This window comes from Desmodus rotundus, chromosome 3, assembly GCF_022682495.2.
Source record: "Desmodus rotundus isolate HL8 chromosome 3, HLdesRot8A.1, whole genome shotgun sequence".
Taxonomy (NCBI): Eukaryota; Metazoa; Chordata; class Mammalia; order Chiroptera; family Phyllostomidae; genus Desmodus; species Desmodus rotundus.
The window spans coordinates 174,215,026-174,237,708 of NC_071389.1; the positions used below are offsets into that span (position 1 = coordinate 174,215,026).

At 36.4% G+C, this 22,683-nt stretch overlaps 1 protein-coding gene across 1 annotated transcript in view; it reads left to right on the forward strand.

Annotated features, from left to right (window-relative positions):
• Window positions 1-22,683, forward strand: part of SLC15A5 (solute carrier family 15 member 5) — an 80,823-nt gene that overhangs the window by 21,866 nt on the left and 36,274 nt on the right. Inside the window, 4 exon segments of the mRNA XM_024575480.2 lie at window positions 7,152-7,274; window positions 7,277-7,365; window positions 13,494-13,680; window positions 21,929-22,117. Coding sequence (XP_024431248.2) covers window positions 7,152-7,274; window positions 7,277-7,365; window positions 13,494-13,680; window positions 21,929-22,117 — 588 coding nt within the window.

Genomic DNA, 22,683 nt, shown 5'->3' on the forward strand with positions numbered 1-22,683 from the left:
ACAGTTGATCCTCCTGGTTTATGAGCACATGAATGTGGGACGGCCCAATCTGCCTGTTGCCACCTCACTCACCCAGTCCACAGCCTTGCTGCGAGTCCTCTGTGCCCTGGCTGCCTGTATCCACCCCTCCTACCAGTCTGGATGAATGTTTCTTCTTTAACTTCTTGGTTGTTGGACTTCCATACAGTTCGACTTTCTGGCAGCTCTGGTTGGTTTTTATTTTTAAATTGGTTGTTATCCTTCTTTTGGTTGTCTGAGGAAGCAAAGCATGACTACCTACACCTCCATCTGGGCCGGATTACCAATCCTATATTGACACGCATTTGGGTTGTTTCTCTACTTTTGCTATTAAATAGCTTGATATATACCTCCCTTTTATTTCCCCCCTGCATGTCTTTAGTATAGATTCCTGCAAGTAGGATTGCTAAATCAAAAAGTAAATCCATAGATAATTTTGCTATATATTGCCAAACTCCCTTCTAGAGTGGTTGTCCCATGCTGTATGTTTTCACTGTCTGTCTCTCCACAGCCTCTCTAGCACATAGTACACTGTCACCTTTCACTTTTGCCAATTTGAGCGTGGAAAATGGTATTTCACTGAAGTATTAATTGACATTTCTCTTATTATGAGAAAAGTAAAATATCTTCTCATTGCTGTAATTTGAATTTTTTTCAGTGAACTACCTATTCATATATCTAGTCCATTTTTCCTTCGATTTTTAGAAGGTTTTTATATATTGAAGATATTGAACAATTGTGTATGACAACAGTTGCAAATATTATTCCCCATGTGTCACACATCTTTTACCTTGGCTTCTTGTGTTATTATCCATACATAAGGCTTCCTAAGTTTGTTTGCTTTGCCTTTTGAGGAGTGACATGTTTATAATCAAATTTATCAATCTTCTCCTTTATTGCTTCTAGATTTTGAAGCATGGTGAAAAGTTTTCCTCAATCTCAGATGATAAAGGAATTCATTCATATTTTCTTTGGGTACTCACATTATTATTTATAACCTTTACATCTGTAACATATTTGGAAATTTTATTAGAGTAGGTTTGAAGAGTCCATTTATCTTTTTTTCCATATGATTATAAAGTTATCAGGCTTGTTTACTAAAAAATCTGTATTTTCCTCACTAATTTGAGATGTCACCTTCACGTATACTGCCATTTACATTTTCTACATTTTCTATTTTGCTCCTTTGATTGATCTATTTATCTATCTCGTCTATGACCTTAATTTCTAACATATTTTACTTTTAGTAGTACTTTAACTACTATCACTGTCTCTACTACTATCTATATAACTGCCACTAATCACAATTAGTGATTAGTGAGCTGTATTTTAAAAATTAAATACATTCACCAGTGTTACTTCATTTTTACTACATACGTGTGAGCTGTAGGAAGGATACCATGTATCTTTTTACACATGAGACTCCGTATACTTTGCCTCTGCTCCTGTAGCACCCTAAGCATGTCTCTATGATTTCATATACCACATTACATTGAAATGATCTGTTTTTAATACAGTTACAAATTCCTGTGTTATATACATACTTGAAATAATGTAAATGCTCAGTGTTTGTTATTGTTAAACTGAGTACAGAACTGAGACATAATTTAGTTAAATGACTTACCCAAGACCTCACAAAAATGGCTAATGTGGAACCAAAACCCAGGCCTTATTTTTTGCAACCTCATTTTGTTACACCACATACAGAGGCAGTGAAACAGAGAAAATAGCTCCCACCAAAGCCTCTGGCCCTGCTTCTCAGAGCTCTGTGGTCTGTGGACCACAGCTAAGCAGCACACAACTTCCTGGTAGTCTCAAATGAGTTCACCATGCAGAAAGGTCTCTTGAAACATCCTTCTTCTCAGCCCAAATAGAAACAAAAATTAAAGTATAAACTTTTATTGAAAGACCACTCTAATGTTTTCTGGGATGTGTAATTATCAAATAATTCTGATTTTTGTGAATATGTATATATATTGTGCTCCCATGTATAATGTACACCCATGTTTTGGGACCAAACTTTCAGGAAAAAATCTTTCCTTTTATATTTTTAATTCAATTATTTATTTATTTATATTTAGAAACGAAACCAATTATTGAATTCTGGGGTATTATTTTGCATACAGATATTATTATCACTTTCCAGAGTTATCCTTTTAATGGATAAGCATAAATAAAAGAATTAAAAATGTTTATATAGATCTGGAATTAGTACTACCCATGTATAATGCATATCCTTATATTTCCCAAAAAGATTTGAACAAAAAAGTGCACATTATACATGACAAAATGCAGTAGGTACATACATACATATATACAATTTTCAGATTCAAATTTTCTAAATAACAATTTAGTATCAATCCCCTTGCTTTTTAACCTCCTATTTGAAAATATGTTAATCTAAATAAATACAATTCTTCAAGTTATACAGATCTTTAAAATTAACTGCCAGGCCATTCTAGTTCACATGTTACATTTTTTCACATGTGATAAGGTAAGCTTTCTTTGGACATTTACAAAAACATTTATTAGCTGCAAGTAAAATGTTAATAGAAAATGTTCATCAGTGGTTTACTTTACACAATACTCTATAAAATGAATATTCTGGAGTTTTTTTCTTTTGTTTTGGTTTGTGTTATGTTTCCAAGTTATAAGATCACCCAACTCTCATGAAGTAAAACTCTGTCTTCTTTCTAGCAAAGTACATAATCTTTATTTTGGCTCTTTACTTTCTGATGACTAAATTGGAAATTCCTCAAAGCCGTAATTCAAAGCCATATGTGACCTTAAAGAAATGATTTTTTATGTGCTACCTTTTATTTTAAGGTAACTTTTCAAATGTGGACCATGCATTCCATTATGTTTAGCTGTCAAGCACGGCCTTCATTTGCATTTCCTCCCACTGCTATAATTTTGAGAACTGGCAGGTGACCAAAGAAGAAAAAAATGTGCATCTACCATCCAGAGTGCAATGTAGGCTTTTTTATTATAATTAAGTAGCATAGATATTCAAGATTAGATCAAGGTCAGAGGAGCAGAACATCAGAGCCAAGGACTTAAAGGTACAAAGACTAGAAAAATTCCTTTCTAAAGTTTTTTTAATAGTAATGGTGACAATCTTTAAGTTTTGCAATAAAACATTTTAAATAGCTCATCTGTTTTATTTTAAAATGTGCATACCTGGTGTGTTTGCACATTAAATAGGAGCTTGAGGTCTCAGTTGCATTTTCATTCCAGTTTTTTTCCAACTTCCCGTTTCTGCTCCTGGTGCAGAAAAGCAATTTGAGAATTATAATGACAATGGATTTTTTTTAAAGGCTGAGTCTACATGACACCCAAAATTATTTGTATGGAGGCATGAGTTTTCTATTAAGTCTAATGTATTAATCCAAGGAGGCAGTGTGATGAGCAGATGTAGATGTTTTCAACTTCTAACATTTGGTGATAACTCTATGGCTTGATGGGACAGCAGGCATATTACTGAACATTTCCTTTGCTTGCCCTCTCTAACTAGCTTGTTGGGTCCCTCTCAGTCCAGCTGATCAATTGAGGTTATTACTTCTCCTTCCTTCTGACTTACTAAGCACATTGTTCATTATTCTTCCATCTCCTTGACAGTCGCTGCAGAGCCCTAGGATTACTGTAGGGACCCTGCTCTTTTCTTCCCACCCTCTTCCTTTAAGTCACCTCTAGTTCCATAGTTTCTAATGCTAACTGTACACAAAGCATTCAATGTCATATTGACTTCCCTTATCCCTTTAAAACTCATATATCCAACTTCCTATTCAACATTTTGATTTAGTTATCTAATAGTCCCAAATTTAACCTGACCAAAACTCAACTCTCAATTCTTCCAACTTCAAACTGACTTATTTCTTGTCTTTTCCATCTCAGCGTAAGTCACCAACACTCAGTTGTTTATGTAGCCTTCTTCAATTTTCTCATTTCTTCAAACTTTCTCCACATCAGAAAATCCTGTTGATTGTTCAAAAACACATCCCATCCTGTTCATTTCTCTTTGTTGTGATTACTATATGTCCAAATCACCACTACTTCTTGCCTATCTCCCAGCTTCCCCTCTGTTCACTAAAATCCATTATCAATACAGCGACTGAGTTTCAGAATAGAATTTTTAAAAATGTATGTCATAGGATATCTTTACTCTGCATAAAACATCTCAGTGGTCTCCATAACACTGAGGATAAAATCTAAGAGCTTCTCACTTTGACCTAAAGTCTGACCCTTGAACAATTCTTGGATTTTATCTCCTCCCAGTTTTCTCACTAACTGGGCTACTGCCTCAGTGGCCTGTACTGTCCCTGAACCTCTCCCAGCTCATGACATGCCTGGCATATGCTTCCTGCAAGGCTTTTTGCCTACTTCCAGTCTGTTCAACCCTCAACACAATTTTCAACGTTTAAGGTCTCTGCACAAAACCCCACCATGAGTCTCTATCTTATCTACTTATTCTTATTGTTGGATTTGCCTAATATTTTCCTGCTTGTTTATTGTCATCTCCACCAGAAAGAAAACTCGGGGATTTGTAGGTCTTGTTCACTGCTGTATTCTTAAGTCCTAGAAAAGTCCCTGGCACACAGTAGTTACTTAATATATGTGTTAAATGAATAAATAATTACATTCACATTTGTTTGGTGTCAATTATGAGCACTCACAGTGTTGGCTAAAATTGTAGACCTCGTTAATGCTTAGTCATTTCTTGTTCTTAACCATTTTGTTTTTTGTTGCTTTATATCACCACATCAGGTACAATTTTACTTGTTTAAGTAAATTCATTTCTCAAAGTATGTATTCAGTTGAAGCCAGTTCCACTCAAAGGCTGATCCATGAAGCAGAGCTGATCAATAAATTGATATGCAACAAAATAAATACAGAGACTGAGAGAAAGTATGAAGTATTTATGAAAAGTTGCATTTTGTGTCTGTTGAATCTAATAATAAAAATATAAGGACTTATATTTTGTATGTTTTTGTTTCTCATTTTATTCTTTTGGTGTTTCATTTTTATTGTATTTTGCAAATGTATTGACCATGATAGTTGAGAATTTTTGTTTGAAAAATTGATCTTTCACAGCTAGTTTAAGATGCACTAATCTAAGCTATCTCTCTTTAGAAATAGTATGATAGTGGTATTTAACTGTTTAATAAAGTGGAAGGTATCAATTTATTATGCAAGAAATACTGATTTGTTTATACAAAAAAAATAGTAAGTTTAAAACATATATTCAGTAAAGTCCTTGAATTTGAAATATAGGAAGACAATTGAAGACAATATATTTGGAAATAGTCTTTCATCTTGCAAACAGTTATCATTTAATAATAAAGCCTATTTTAAAGCACAGAGTAAGCTGGGTCAGTGTCAGTAGTAACCCTACTCTCAACACAGCACTGTTTTGCAAGAGGTGAGCAGAGAACGGGTGATAAGAAATGGAGACAAGATCATAAGGAAATGTCAGGAAGTTAAGCCTCCTAGGCCAGACATGTTCAAATTCAGTCTCTAGACTGTTCATCAAGACATTCTTAGTTCTCATCTTACTAAAACCTTAAGTAAACTAATTGAAGTAGCTAGGAAAGTCTCATAATAGAGCCGTTCTTTCTGCAATAATAAAGTTCTTCCTACTACTTTTTTCCTAAGAGATATAAACGTTGGCCACTCATAGGTGTTTCTGTCCCTTTGGCCTTCTCAGTCCCAGGGCCTTTTATTTGTGTCTAGAAATACTGACAAAAAAGAGGCAATGGTGACTAAGAGCCCATCTCCTGTCAGCAATTACCCAACATACTTCCACTTGACCTCAACACACTTCACAGAGGCCACCAAAGAGCCACTGCTACAATTATTCCTGGTCACTGACGATTGACTGGATTTGATTCAGTGACTTAGCGGTAAAAGGCTCCATATTCAATTACCAGGCCCTCAGCTTTCTCAATTAATCAAAGACTGACATAATAGGTCTATTACAACTCTTAAAGAAAAGACCAGATCAAATCAATATAATCACTCTTTAACCTTAAAAAGAAATGTTAATATACTCTATTTAAATATAAAATTCAGAACTATCGCATTTAAATGAACTTAGTTAGAATGCATTTCATCTAGAATTTTAACATAGGAAACTCAAACATAATCAAAATGACAACAAAACTATATTTGGAGTTTCTATAGCAGCCTCCTTTGGAGAAATTCAAATGTTTTCACATTTACTTTACCATTTATCCCAAAACTATGGTTTGATGTCTATATAATTTGTAGAAAGATTTATCTGGTCAAAGGGGTCCTATAAAAACTTTTAACAATCGTAATGGCACAACTGAACTGCTAAATAAACTGGGGTCTCTTATCAGTCATTGTATCAGGAAGTTTTAATGGAATCAAAGAAAGGTGGAATCTGGGTCATAAAAGAAGCAACAATGCTGTTACAAATCATTAGCAGTGAGGACTGCAAACATCTAAAGCAATAAAATGCTTCTGATACGAAAGCAACAGACAGCCATCTAAACCCAGAGGAAACTACTGGAAAAGTCAAAAACCAGCTAATCCAATCTGAACTTTTAGTGACACTATCAACATGTATAAAAGCATTTGAAGAGTTCAGAGTTTAACCTTATGTCTGAGATTCAAGGATAAAGTCAAAGCAGAGAACACATTTCCCTTCATCTCCATGTCAAAATAAGAAACCACCTTCTCCATGACAAGTAAAGTGAGGATTATTTATATAACATTTTATATTTAAAAAACTGTACCAGTTCTTTGTGTTAAACCTGTAAAAGAAAGTTCAGGTTGTCTTATTCATTAACAAGTTAAAGTTAGAGACTTCTGAGGGATTCTAAAATTTTTACTTTGGTGTTTTGTCTCCTTTCTTCCCTTTTTAATATGTTCCCACTGATCTTAACTTTTTCATGTTTTACATCAGCTGTCAGGCACCACCTCGGGCTGGTCACCAGGATGCCAGAGCCCTTGTCAGAGCTCGTTCCTTTGAATTCAATCCCTTGGGTGCTACAGCCTTCTCAATCACCTGACTGTCCTTCATCCATACAATTGTCATCTTTCTGACTAACATCTTGGAAAACAGAAGAACAGTTCCTTTACAAATACATAATATCGCCAATTATTTGCAGGTTGCTCCCTCCTGACAACCTTTGGGGTGTTTGTTAACGCACTGAAAATATGCTGTCTGCGACATCTTCATGGAGATCTGACAAACTGGTTAGATCATGCCAAGGAGAAAAATGGCGGCCGCTATGTGAGCTCCATGTGGAAGACACAAAATTTTTCTTCACCCTTCCCCCTCTCTTCATTTTTCAGCTTCTTTATAAAATATGCATTATACAGGTAAGGAAGGGTAATTAATACTACCCCCAAGACCAATAAAATAATTGCCTGTTAACAAATAAATACTTTTTTTCATCCCAATAAGCACTTCCCATACATTTTGTCAAGCAGTTAAACTATAAATGCTTCTAATCATTACAGGCTTTAATTTCAAGAGCTAAGTGGGGTCAGGTGGAGGCACATCTTGGTGTGTTGTTTCTCCTGTAGAACTATAAATGTCTTTGAGTAGGTGAGGGCAACACTTCAGAGTGCATAGTTATAAGGCATAAGAGCGGTAAATGAAAATATGAGATCTAAGAGCAATTACCCAAGCTCCATTTCACTAAAGGTTTTGCCTTCCTCCCTCATTAAGCCTTTAAAAACTGGTACTAACAAGTAGTTGAAATGACTGATTTGAGTACCGCCCCCACTGTACTCTTAAGTACTAATGAGCAAGTGATTCTCTCCCTACCCACTCTTAGTTCCTTGGTGAATCAGTCCCTACGCTGCAGAGAGATCAGAGGAAAAACACTACATCCAAAGTGTCCTTTATAAATAAATGTGATTTAAACAATTTTTGATGTAGTAATGCTCAAAGACTAAATTACTTATAAAGAAATCTTATTTTTAAGTATATTTTATTGATTATGCTATTACAGTTGCCCCAATTTTCCCCCTTTATACCCCTCTGCCCAGTACCCCTTTCCTCTAACAATCCCACCCCTTAGTTCATATCCATGGGTCATGTATATTTCTTTAGCTTCTCCATTTCCTATTCTATTCTTAACCTCCACTGTCTATTTTGTACCTGCCAATTATGCTTCTTATTCCCTGTACCTTTTCCCCCAATCACCCCCTGCTTCCTCCCAGCGGATAACCCTACGTATGATCTCCATATCTATGATTTTGTTCTTATCCTAGTTGTTTCCTTCATTTGTTTTGTTTTTGTTTTTTAGATTCAGTTGATAGTTGTGAGTTTGTTGTCATTTTAATTTTCATAGTTTTGATCTTCTTTTTCTTAAAATGTTAAAGTCCATTTAACATTTCATATAAGAAGGGCTTGGTGATGATGAACTCCTTCAGCTTTACCTTGTCTGGGAAGCACTTTATCTGCCCTTCCATTCTAAATGATAGCTTGGCTGGCAAGACTCAGTGGTTGAGTGCTGGCCTGTGGATCAAAGGGTCACCAGTTCGATTTCTAGTCTAGGGCACATGCCTGGGTTGCGGGCCAGGTCCGCAGTAGGGGACGTGTAAGAGGCAATCACTCATTCATGTTTCTCTCCCTCTCTTCCTCCTTCCTTTCCCCTGTGACTAAAAATTAAAATAAATAAATAAATGATAGATTTGCTGAATAATCTTGGTTTTAGGTCCTTGTTTTTCATCACTTTGAATGCTTGTTGCCAGTCCCTTCTTGCCTGCAAAGTTTATTTTGAGAAATCAGCAGCTAGTCTTAGGAGAACTCCTTTGTAGGTAACTTGCTGCTTTTCTCTTGCTGCTTTTAAGTTTCTCTTTATATTTAATCTTTGGCATTTTAATTATGATGGGTCTTAGTGTGGTCCTCTTTGGGTCCAGCTTGTTTGGGACACTCTGTGCTTCCTGGACTTGTATGTCTATTTGCTTCATCAAATTAAGGAAGTTTTCCTTCATTATTTTTCAAATAAGTTTTCAATTTTTTGCTCTTCCTCTTCTCCTTCTGGCACCCCTATGATTCAGATGTTGGCACTTTCAGAGGTGTCCCAGTCTTCTTATTCTCTCCTCATTTTTAAAAAAATTATTTTTTCTTCATTCTCTTCTGGTTGATTGTTGATTTTTTCCTTCTGTTCCAAATCATTGATTTGAACCTCAGCTTCCTTCCTTTCACTGTTGGTTCCCTGTGGATTTCTCTTTATTTTACTTAGTGTAGCCTTCATTCCTTCCCTTATACTTCTGGCATACTCAGTGAGTTCTCTAAGTATCCCTTATCATCAGTGTTTTGAACTCTGTATCTGATAGGTTGGTTATCTCCATTTCCTTTAATTCTTTTTCTGGGGTTTTGTTCTGTTCTCTCATTTGGGCCATATTTCTTTATCTCCTTGATTTGGCAGCCTCCCTGTGTTTGTTTCTCTGTATTAGGGAGAGCTGCTCTGAATCTCTATAAAGGTCACCTGTGGGTAGGAGCCTTAGGTAATCACCAGGGTGGGGCAACTCGCTTCACCAACTTTGTGGCTTTGTGGGGGGAGAGGGCTTAGAAAGGGGGCTCTGAGGGTTTACCTGCCACTCACCCCTTTTCCAGTCACTTCACCCACTCCCTGTATGCAACTGGAGTCGTCCCAGCTGTAGCCCTGGTGTTGAATCCCAGAGAGGGTGAGTTTGCATACATTTTAAGACTATGTGGGCCCTGTAAGCGAAGTTTCCTGAAAATCCAGCAGTTTCTTCCACAGCCCCAACCCCCACTGTTTTTTACAGTTAGAAGTTATGGCGATTTATCTTCCTGGCACTGGAACCCTGGGCTATATGGTCTGGCCTAGGGCTGGGATTGCTTGCTCCCAAGGTGTCTGTCCTGATTTTTATCCCTGACACGTGAATATGGGACCACCCATTCTGCCAGCTGCTGCCACTGACACCTTGCCACCACCACACCTCATCCTCTCTGCCCTGGCCCCCAGACTCTGTCCTTCCTACCTGTATGGATGAATATGGCTTCTTTAAATCCTTGCTTTTCAGACTCCCTACAGTTCAATCTTCTCGCAGCTCTGCATGTTTTTTGTTTTGAAGTTAGTTGTGATCCTTCTTATGGTCATGCAAGGAGGCAAAGCGTGAAATGACATTGGGACTTTGTTGCAACCCCAACTTGGAATTTGGATGGTTAATGAGTGACTTTATTTATATATCATAGACCAACAGAGCTGAACAAAAACTTAGAAATTAACTTACTCAATGACTTCATTTGTTGAAGAGGAAACTAAGGCTCGGAAAAATTAAGTGATTTTGAAGGGGATGAGTAGTTCACACAATTAACAATAGCAAAAGGAACAGCAGAATATACCTTCTGACTCTTAGTATAATGCTTGTTTCTCTAAACCCAGGGTCAGCAAATTACAGCTTGCAGTCCATATCCAGCCCACTGTTTTTTTTACATGTTCTGTACAGTAAGAAGGTTTTTACAGTTTTACACAGTTGAAAAAATCAAAAGAAGAAGATTTTGTGGCACATGAAAATTATATGAAATTCAAAATTCAATGTCCATAAATAAAGTTTTATTAGAACATAGCCATTCTTGCTTGTCTGTCATATTATGTTCTACTTGTGAGCATTCTACTGCAGAATTGAGCATTTGCAGTAGAATCCATATGTTGAAATATTTTTTATCTGATCCTTTAAAGAAAGTTTGGTGACCCTTACTCTAAACAATGTGTGAAAGCTAGGATGATTTAGCAGATTCATACTCCCTCCTTATTCCACAATAGTAGCTGGGTCAAAAACCCAAAAATATTACCCCATAATATTACCCATGCATATGATAATTCATCTCATAAAAATGTTTTAGAATGAAGAAATTAATGAGTATAAAATCATTAAGTGATTCATAGCTAGCCTTGAATTTTCTGTGTGAATAACACAAATTACTGATTCTTTATCTTCATACGTAGTGACACCTGATATTTCTTTTAACTGAGCCGTCTCTGAAAAATGTCATATATTTTTTTAATTTGACATACATTACAATAAATTCTAATAAATTAATTTGTAAGCATCTCATCAAATCTAGATGCCCCATTTTATTGCAAAGAAAAAAACTAATACTTATTGATAACCTATATATGTCATAGCTTCTGAAAGATGACTTCGCAGTATCTAATTTAATCCCCACAGCAAGACTACATAGCTCGAGGTCACCCTACCAGTATATGGCAGAGAGGCCATCCCCACTCAGGGCTGGTATCAACAACACTCTGCTGTTACCCACAATGCCTCTCTTGCAGCTGGGTTAAACATCCCTGATACAGACTCTATAGTTTCCAAAGTACATACAGTCATGTTTGCCAGAAACTTCAAAGAAAATGACTTCACAGAATGTACTTCTCAAGAGAAGCAAAGGGAACTTCCACTGAGACAGGCTGGAATTAGATTTTTGCCTCCAGAAGAAATAATCACCAGTATAAAAGTAATCAAAGAACCAAGAATAAAGCATCATAGAATTCCATATTTTAAATTTAGTGGCCATTATTGACCTTCACTTCCAAGACATACATTTAAAATATGTTGACATTAAGGCAGATGATGTTGCCGTTTGACATTACTGGGCATTCAAAGGTGAAAATGAATCTCTATTGACAGCAATTATTTCTAAATACTCGGAGGCTTGTCTGAAATAAAAGTATTTAAAATTTTAAAAGTGGATGATTTTAGAACTTGAGGCAGAAGCAGAAATGATTTCAAGCTTTCAAGACACTGGAGCCTTTTTTAGATTAGGCAATATATTAATATTGCTTCACTAAAGATTAATAGTACATTTGCCACATTATTAAGTTAACAGGTTTCTATGTCTGTGATTCATGCCGATAATAACTTTATTTCTATTAACAATAATTCTCATTTGAAATCAGTAAGAGAAACTTCCAGGTTATGCTCGAAGACTTTCAGTCTTGCTGTGGGTCTGCTGCCAGTACTTTTTTTTTAAAAAAAACATCACTCCTTTTCCTCTGACTGGGCAATATGTGCCTAATAATTTGTTTTTGAACTAGGGCAGAACTAGCTAATGCTCCCTTCACTCTTGCCATCTGTACCCAGCCAACACAACCCTTGTTTATAACCCCATGGCTCAAATCAAAGATTGGAAGGTAAATTATCATCAGGACATATTTCATATAGATAGAAAAAAAAAGTCATGGAGAATGTAGTCCATTCCTGGGTTTAAGCAGTTAACAGAGCAATCAGCTCATTTTACAACCAGTGGGCTCATTAACAGCCATACTGACTGATGACTTTGATTCTCCTATACCATCTCAAATTGTATAATTGTTAATAGAGAAGCGGTTAGTGACGGTTTCAAACAAGAAGTTATCCTCCAGATGTTTAAGCAAGGCTGCTCTCTCAGGATGGTGGGAAGGCAAGAATCTTAAGGTAGTTCACATGCTGTTAAGAAAAATTGGAGAATACATTCCTCAAGGGCAAGGCTCAGGTTGACTTTTTCGCCTAGACAGCAGCTTTGTGTGCCACTGGGGATTAATGAAATGCTCTGTGCTGCTAACAATGATAAAGATGTGATTATTCCAACAAAGCTCATAAACTAGAAGAGTGAAGAGAGGCCCCATTTCTGAAGTTATAACCTAAAAACAAGTTTGAAATATATGAAGAGGCTCCAAGTTAGGGTTGGAGTTTTAGTTAGTATTCAGGTTATTTTAAAAATGAAATTCTAACATGACTTCAAGGGCTCGGAGTGGGACAGGAGATTTTTGTTTGTTTGTTTGTTTCATTTCCTATCTGCTACTTTATTTTGCAAACCTTTTTCATGTAGTTCCCTTTTTGGTCATGTAGTACTACATGGTTGATTTAAAAAGAGAGTATAGACACAAGTATGTCTTCCTTTTTCCCATAAGAGAGTATAGACACAAGTATGTCTTCTTTTTTCCCATGTTGCTTGGCTCATGTTAGAAATGGGGCCAATCCAGGGAGCCCACAAACAAGCCTCCAAAGAGTGACGTGTTTCCACCCTGGGCCACTCTTCTTAGGAAAAAAACACACCACCAAACTAGGTGCTATTTCAAGGATCTATTCTGGCCCCGACCTTTTTTTTTTTAATCAAAGTGCAAACAAACATCCTTAATGCTTTCTACTGGCTTTTGCTTTGTTGTTCAAAAACAAGCTATATGCAAAATTTAAATTATTTGGTTTCTTATGTTTCATCCTAAGCACAAAATTAGGGCCACTTTTACTTTTCATAGGAAAATTTAAAAGCTAGACTAGATGACAAAAGATGCCTCTCTAAAGAATTAGTAGGTAAAGCTCCTACTGACCTTTGACAGCTCATAATTGGGGCCTTGAAGACCTGGGAAACACCCACATCACATGTCAGAGACTCCGTGCAAGACGCGAGATATCTGCTGCAGGACTCTCTCCCAAGTTAAACCACTGTCCTACTGTGTGACTCCCTTGCCCCTGAAATATAGGTTCCTTCAGGATATTACCTGCAGACCATGAACTCCAACCTCAGCTTGGATGGATTTCTACTGCCAATTGCAGTAATGAATGTCCTTAACACCCTACCACTATTAATTCTGGCTCCTCATATGGAATATCTCCGTACCTGCCTATTTCCCACTGAGAGAGATGGGTCATTTCTATTGGCATGCATTAGTAAATACAATTTACCATCACAAGTGAATGATTTGCAACCTTTTAGAGTAAAAATACACTCTGCTAAGATCTAAGCTAGTGATATGCTCTACAGCAAAGTTCGATTTTGACCAATTGGGAAGAAGGTGAATTTTGAGACATAATATCCAGCCTCCCAAGTCTCCATGCAGACATCAGTGTCCCATTTTCTTCCCATTCTTTTATGTTTCCTTAGTAGACACACCTGTTAGAAAGACATGGTGAAAACTTTCAGCACCAAATGACCTATCCTTCTTCAAGTAAGGTGGTCCTCACTCCTAAGTCAATGTTGAGTATGCCCTTAAAAATTAACACAAGTAATGAACCTGAAAAAATAATATGAGGCTATACTTGGGAGGCATTAAATTCTGAACCAGCAGCAACATTTATTAAAAATTAGTACTTTGATTAGCAGCTTCAGTGTAGTAATAAGTTATATAGCAATAATTTTCAAATATTTTTCTAGCTTTATTGAGCTATAATGGACATACAATGGTGTGTAAGTTTAAGGCGTACAATGTGGTAATTTGGTACACATTTTGCAAAATGTCTACCAGGGAAAGGTTAATTAACACATACTGTACCTCACATAATGACCACTTTGTTGTTGTGGTAGTGGTGGTGGTGTGGTGGTGGTGGTAGTGATTGGGAGCATTAAAGCTCTACTCACGCCCTGGTTTGTGTGGCTCGGTGGACTGGGCACCAGCCTCCAAACTGAAAGGTCACAGGTACAATTCCCTGTCAGGGCACATGCCTGAGTTATGGGCCAGGTCCCCTGGCCAGTGCGAGAGGCAACTTATTGATGTTTCTCTTGCACATCAATATTTCTCTGCCTCTATTTCTCCCTCTCTCTCTTCTTTCTTGCTCCTCTCTCTGAAAATAAATAAAATCTTTTAAAGCTCTAATCTAATTGTTTTAGTAAAAAAAAAAATAGCATGTCTTACTTAGAACACAATTAATGGACCATAAAATAACTTTTCTCTGATTAAAATGGGACAGGAAGAGCTGAAGTCTATTCTGATCACATTCTCCTCTCCTCTCCTTCGCTGTGGACCCCTGGTCCTGACATGGAGCAAGAGGACAGGTGCTGGTCCAGTAAAACCAGGTTCAGTCTAAAGGGATCCAAGTGCTGTGTCTCAGCCCCTATTCTGCCACTGAGGGGCTATTGGGTGACTTTGAAAAGCCACCTTTCTTGTCTTCTAGTTCTCCCATTGTCTTCATTGAGGGACATTCCCTAGATAAACTGTGGGTCCTTCTGCTCTGTAAGACTTTTGAAATCACTTAGGATGACACCAGGTCCTGAAACATGATGAAAGTGCTGTAAACGTTGGCTGGTATTGAGTCATCATTTGCAGTTGTTTGGTGAGCATAAACAGAAAACAAAGGGAGTTGGAAACTCTTAAGAAATATCATATAATGGTAACATAATGTCTTTTTTTTTAAAGATGCTCTTTTTAAAAAAATTTTAAATTTATTTTTAGAGAGAGGGGAAAGAGAAGGAGAGAAACATCAATGTGTGATTGCCTCTCACATGCCCCCAACAGGGAACCCAGCTCACAACCCAGGCGCAGGCCCTGATTGGGAATTGAACCAGCAACCTTTTGGTTCACAGGTTGGAACTCAATCCACTGAGCACACCAGCCAGGGTGATGATAACCTGATATCTTATTGTCTGCTTGAGAAATAATTCCATCGAAATAGTCAGGGCCAGGCATTTCAAAGGTTCTCTTCTCTTTGTTAACCTGTTCTAGGTCTTAATTCCTCCTTTTTTAGAGATCTGTGAAGACCATGGAGTCTTCCAGTAACCATGATTATATTTTTTGTTGTCTCTCTGTTTATAGAAACTACACGGCAGTGTGTATGCTTCCTGCTGCTAAAGAAGGCCAACAAGATTATGACAGATCACATCACAAGGGAGACTTCTTTTGGGAAAGAACTCAAAGTGACTAAACTCAACTTGGTTTATCTGATCTTCTTGTCTTCGATTATAGAGGACTTCAGTACATAAAATTTTCTGATTTGTTTTCTAAGCCAAACCCTGATATTATTCATTGTAATAGGTTTAGGTGAATTATAAATATTAATAGGTTTTGACAATCCTCAAATCTTAAAAAGCGTTTGTATGTGCCAATGTAGAAATCAGTGTCCCAAAACCAGTAGTTAGTGAATGTCCAGAATTATTTGAAGACGTACATGCCACCAGCAAGTACACTACTAAAACAGAATGAATGCAGGACTAAGTGGAGGCCAATCTATTGCAAAATGCCAAAACTTTTGCAGTCTTGTACAGTACCACGAAAATCCAGTCTGGGCTTCCGACTGTGCTTGATTACAGAAAAAATTCTTAAATTGGCTACTTTATGAAAATAGGCTATACAACATGGCTGAATGAATTACTTTAGACATCCTTCCTGAGAATAAGAAGAAATCCTCCCTAAGAATTGACCAAGTGTCAAACCCGCAACTTTTTTTGGTGTACAAGATGATGCTCTCACCAACTGAGCTACCCGGCCAGGGCTCATTGTATTATTGTCATTATTATTATTGCAATTACCACCTATACATACTTGTTAGGTTATGTAAGTTAAATTATCAGAGTTAATTTGGTATCCTTACTGTGATTTCTAAACAAGACCCTGAAGGGAATGAAAAAATTATTTTGCCACCACAATAGGTATTACTCCTTAGACCGCCACCCCTTCCAAGGTCAGTCATTCTCCCTCCAGGGACTGTGACATTTAAGGAGCCAGATGGTGCAGACAGAGTCAATGCCTCACATTGGACGTCACAATCACAGCCCAGGCCACGCATGAGTGAGGAATGGGGAAATCTCATTCAGTTGGTCAAAGTAAAAATTTAATAAAGGAGAAAATAAACTTACTTATTTTTATCTATCTTATAAACAATGTAACAAAAGAAGGGTTTCTGATTCCAGGTATGCCATTCATAAGTTGAATCACCTAAAGAAATCAAGAAGTATATAACAGGACCAACTATTTTTCAAAAATCTCCAAAACTTCCAGAACTGTGAAAGACAAAGGCTTGATGTGCGCACAGTGTTTTATCAAGACGGTATTTTTCTAACATTACATATGAGGAGATCCATCTATTTAAAAATCAACCTTAATCCACCAAATATTTAGAATCAATGAGACCATTTTGATTAATCTGTATGTCATAGTTGGATATACTTCATTTTAGCCATTTTCAGTTAAAAATGTTTACATCATGAGTATTTCCTTTCTTTAGCTTTAATTAAGATCCTGCCGTATGTGGCATTTAGTAGTTAGTGCTGACGCACACAAGTATTAATCTGACTAAAATTAGCCTAATTAAGATTGTTGTTAAGCCTTACACAAAGCAGAAGTGTACAACACAGTAGGTAGCAATTATCCTGGCTTTTAAATGACATTTAAATTGAAATGTGGACGAAGTGCATTCGAATATCTGCCAGACCTTCCTCTTTAAAATAAAAACTTGAAAATTCAAATTCTTACTCTAAGTCCTTTATGATGTAGATACAACCAAGGTGTTGGTTGGTTTTTACATAACCAGTAACTTCTACTAGTTCTAATAGTTGGCAGTAAAACAAACTTTGTGTTTGGGTAGGATCCAAGGTGCTTGCTAAACTAAAAATCGAGTCAGGGATCCAATCATCTTCACTGAAAATAGGATTACTTTGGCAAAACTACTTTTTCTCTGCTATAGTTTCCAAACTGATAGACTTTTTCCAGGAACTACCACAGTATATACCCATTGCAAGTATATCCTGGATGGGAGGAACTGCGTGAACACTAAAAGAAAGAATGTGTGAATATCTAGTCTGGATAATTCATTTGCTCAATTGTTCATTTGTTTAATAAAAACATGTTAATATTCTCAGGTTCTTTTTTTAAAAAAATCCTCACCCAAGGACATGCTTATTGATTTTAGAGAGAAAGAGAGGAAGGGAAGGAGAGCCAGAGGGGGAGAAACATCAATGTGAGAAAGAAACATTGATTGGTTGCCTTGTATGTGCCCTGAATGGGGAGCCAGCCAGCAACCTAGGCATGTGGCCTTTTGGTTTATGGCACAATGCCCCAACCCACTGAGCCACACCAGACAAGGTAGGTTCTTATTCTTAAAGTTGACATCAAAATTGCAATTACAATTTATAATTTATACAATTTATAATTACAATTGTAATTACAATTACAATTTGTTGAGGTGCAGTAGACTAGTACACCATCTGAAACAATAATTGACGGCTGATAGGTACATTCATGTATCTGATCTCATGTAAATGAGTTACCTGTTCCATTTTTCAGAAATTAAAACACAAGTGGAATCTCCTGAGATGAGTTCCAGTAGTCTAAAGAGAAACAAAAGACAGAATATGGATAGCTCAGTTCAGACAGAGAAATACATCACTAATCGTAGAAACAATAAAAGTAAAAAACAGAAGGCATTCTAACAGTTGGCGAGAAACACTTCCACAGAGGCAGCGGATACATAAACCAATAATAACATTATCGCTGTCTCTACGAGAGCGGCTTATAGATGTTCGCACATGAGCACATTTCCAATTCTGGAAATTTGCCAAAATCAGGGATCCAAGGACCATTTCTCAAAAACTCAATAGAATTTTCATATTATGGTGGTGTTACATATCAGAGACTCATATATCAGACTACCCATAAAAAACCCATACTTTTCTCAGTGAGTAAATTTAACCAATAACTGAAGAATCTTAACATTTTATTTTTTAGTATGAGATTTTGCTTCAGCATGAAATAGCAAGTACAACCTTAATGTTTGAATAAATTCTGACTTTCTTTTCTTTCATCGTGGTCTAATTTAGGAAATAATTACGTACTAGAATAATAGAATAAACTGTAAGAGCTTCAATACTCTCATGGACTTGTCTACAACTACACAGCCAATATTAAAACATACATTATTTATCTGAGTATAATATCTCCTTTGGAACCATGTGCTTTATCTTGTAAATACAGGTCCGCTAGAGGTTTAAAATGTGTACATTCTGATAAAATGCACTCTGCTTTGGATGAGTTATGATCTCATAGAAGTTAAGAATAAAAATGGAGTAGATTAAATTTAGGTTGGAATCACACTTTGTTTTGAATTTCAAAAAAGTCATTTTTCACTGGCATCAGAGTGCAGTAGCAAATAAAACACAAATGTGGTTATCAAGACCCTTCAGGTAAAATATGCTTTGCCTTAAAACGTCTGGGTAAATAAGTTAAATATTTGTGCTTTGCTTGAAATTGTCTGGAGAACTGTCTTTCACTGGATTTTGCCGGATCAGTTCTCTGGGTGCTCTACGCTCCAGCAGTACTTCTCAGGGTCTAATGTGTAGAGGAATCCTCCAGGGATCTCGTTTAAATGCAAGTCTGGCTCCTTCCTCCCGCAGTGGAGGTTGAGAATCTGCCTGGCCAACGATCTCCCAGGTGATGCTTAACGCTACTGCTCAGGGACTACACTTTGTATCAAGGACAGAGGAAGAGGAAAAGATTGTTCTCTCATGTTTCATACCTATGTGCAGGCAGCCATGACCTACATAAACATACCACAACTTCTCATCAGGTCGGAGCTAAGATCCAAGCGTAGGCAGTAAAAGCTGATGACTGAGCCACTGTACACATGGGCCAAGTCTGGCCAGCCATTGGCTTTGGTGCTGTCTACAAGCTAAGAATTTTTTAAGAAATGAATGTTGGCAATTTGATAATAAGAAACAATAACTTTGAACACCAATTAAATGATTAAATTCCATAAAAAAATTATAGAACTTTATTCTATCTCTTGTTACATAAATGCCTACATACCTTCAAAATTTGACTTTGTTCCATAGAACTAAAATGTTTATTATTGGCCTTTTACAGAAAAAAAAAATTTTTTGCTAATCTCTTGTCTAAACTATTGCCTCTAATGCTATTTCCTGAATAAAATATAAGCCTTTTTACACAGGGCATGTGATAAACAAAAAACAGGGGGTGGGGGGGTGAGTGACCATGATTTTTTTTATCTAGATTACCCTAAATTAGTTAGAATGAAGAATATCATAGAAGAGTGTAATAGACTAACTTTTCATCTTACTTTTTATACCTCTAACTCAGCTCAAAAGCAAATCCATTTTCTTCATGTCTACGGTGGGTCTCATTTATATAGTTGCCACTACCACCTTCCCAATCACCCGAACTCACAGTCAACATTGACATCTGGAGCCTCCTTGTTGCTTGCTTCAGATGCTGTGGTTTTATCAGTGGAATCTATTGTATCTTGTGTTTATACCCTCTATATTTCCTGGGAGCAGGTGCCCTGATTGTAATTCGAGCCCCCAATTATACTTTACCAGGTTACTTTTTAACTCATTATCTTCCATCCTCCAAAATCTCCCATTCTATCAACCAGCACATGGCCTTTAGGGTAATAATTTTAAATGACAATTCTAATCATTTTACCTGTATCTAATATTTTCAATGATTCCATTATCTTCAGATTAATTTCAAAATTCCTTTAAAATATACTAAATGCCTCATAATCTGATCCCAATCTATCTTCTCCCAAGATTCCCAATAACTTGAGTTTCTCACCATCCTGAAAATTTGTCTGATGTTCACGATTGTGCTTTTGCTCATGCTATTTGGGCTGCCTTTACCTCTTCATAGAAGCCTTCCTCCTTTAAAGCACAAAATGGTTCTTCTCACCTCTCCAACCTAAAATAAGTTCATCTTCTTATATTCCCCAATAGACGATAAGTCTGCACTGACAGAAGACAGGTATTTTTCATCTTACCGTATATTCCCCAACCGCACCTAGTGTAACACCTTGCCTATAGCAAAAAGAGAGTAAGTATTAAATTGAATTGACCTATTGGTTCTCTTTTTGATGAGTGTATAATGTGCCAAACAATCTAGATAAATGCAATTATGTAATGAAATTTGAGCTTAAAGGTAAGTAATATTAAAATTCATGTTTTTTATACGAGCTATTTACAAAACCAAAATCTCTACTTTACTCTAAATGGGGCTTTATGAAACTTCATATAAAATAATAATAAATAATCCCCCCAATTTTCTAACTGTTATTCAGATTTCCTCCTTATTTTTATACCTTCTATTTCTTGGGAACTCATTAAAGAACAGAATTTATGCATACATTTTAATACTGAGATATAATAAAAAAAATTTAACTACCAATTTCTCTATTAACCAAAACAAACACTAAATTGTTTAATAATTAAGTTGGTTTTTCTGAATTAAAAACTTTGTCTTATTTAAAATATCACGCAAGTTAGCAAAATGTGACTATCTCTAAATTTCAACTAAGTTTCATCAGGCTAAATTTTGCTTGTGCTTTAACAATGGGATTAAGTCCAGTAATATGAAGGAGAAATTGAATCATTTGCAGTAGATATAAACTATAACAAAACTGTAACAAAAGCCCTACTCATTTCCAACCAAAATTCCCTAGATAATTCCTTAACAGTAACACAGAGACCTGGACCACCATTTGAACAATTGCTGCCATTTATACACTTTACCTAATTAATTCACCTTTAATATTTTTTCCTATAGAGAGGTTTCTAGTCTTTAATTCTCTAATAGCTGCTTTACTTTTTCTGTAAAGATTAGAGAAATGTAAGACAACTGAAGACTGATAATGCCTACAGGTTATTTCAAAACCATTTTAAAAATAACTCTTAAAATCTTATAAAGAGATCATTTTATTTTAAATGCCCCCCAAATCATTTTTGATTCCTATATAGCTTTAAAAAAGTGATCAAAAATGACATGTTTCAGGATAAAAGTTAAAAACTATTGCTTTATCTTTAATAATAATTGCTACCAGTTACTAAGAGGACTGGTTATAATAATACCAGTACATTATCTCATTTAAATCTCATAGCCACCCTACAAAGTAAGCATCATTAATCCTACCTTAGAGCTGACGAAAGTGATAATGAGATTAAAAAACTTGCCTGAGGTCACATAACCAGTGTGTAGGGAAATAGGGAGGCAATGCAGCCACACAGTCTATCAGGGCCTAAGCAAAGGATGGTCATACAACACAATTAGCTGGCACCTGAATATCTTCAGGGCAAAAAAAAAAAAAAAATGTTGAGAAAACAAACATTCCCTAGAGTCAATGTGTAAGAAATCCTATGGCCACTTACACTGATTTAGGGCTCTCTCTTTCTTTTTTTCCCTTTTGCATTCTTTTCCTTCAGTCTCCAGAAATCTTTCCCCCGCCTTGTCTGTGATGGTAGCTGGCTTCCTTGAAATACACAGAAAGCACTTCCCTCCAGGGAAGCAGCCTCTTTCAGGCAAAGTCCTCACTGTTTCCTCCATGCCCTGTTTCCACCTGGGTCTTCAGCACGCGTTGCTGGGAGTGGCTGCAACACTGGTCAACCCAGCCTGTGAGTACAATTTTATTACCTCATGTTAGAACACATTGAGTCTCTCTACACAGAACACACCACCTCAAATGGTTGGCAACCTACTCACTGCCTGAAAATTTCCCATATTTCAAAACCAGCATATTTATCACCCTCTTTTTTAATGTTTAATTGTTCTTCAGCCCTCTATCACACACAGGACAATTATTAATTCTACCAAAAGGTAAACGAAATGAAAGATTTACTAACCTCATTAAAAGCAGTAACCATTTGGTCAGATACATGAGAGGAGGAAAAAGAACCCTTGCTAAAACCTAGAAGAAAACTCCAGCACACTCAGATGAAAACTCTTCTCTTCTACCTTCTCTCCTCTCACCTCCCTCCCTCTCACTCATAGCTAAATTCACATATATACTCTCTCTAAAAATGACATTTATAATGTACTTTGGGAGTCTATGAACATGCAAATGAAATGAAAATGTGAGGTAATTTTCCAGACAACTCAGAGTCTTTAAATTAAATTACACTAAATTAAGTATGATCACTAGTGTTTCATGAGACAGGTTCAAAATAACTTTATTAAATAT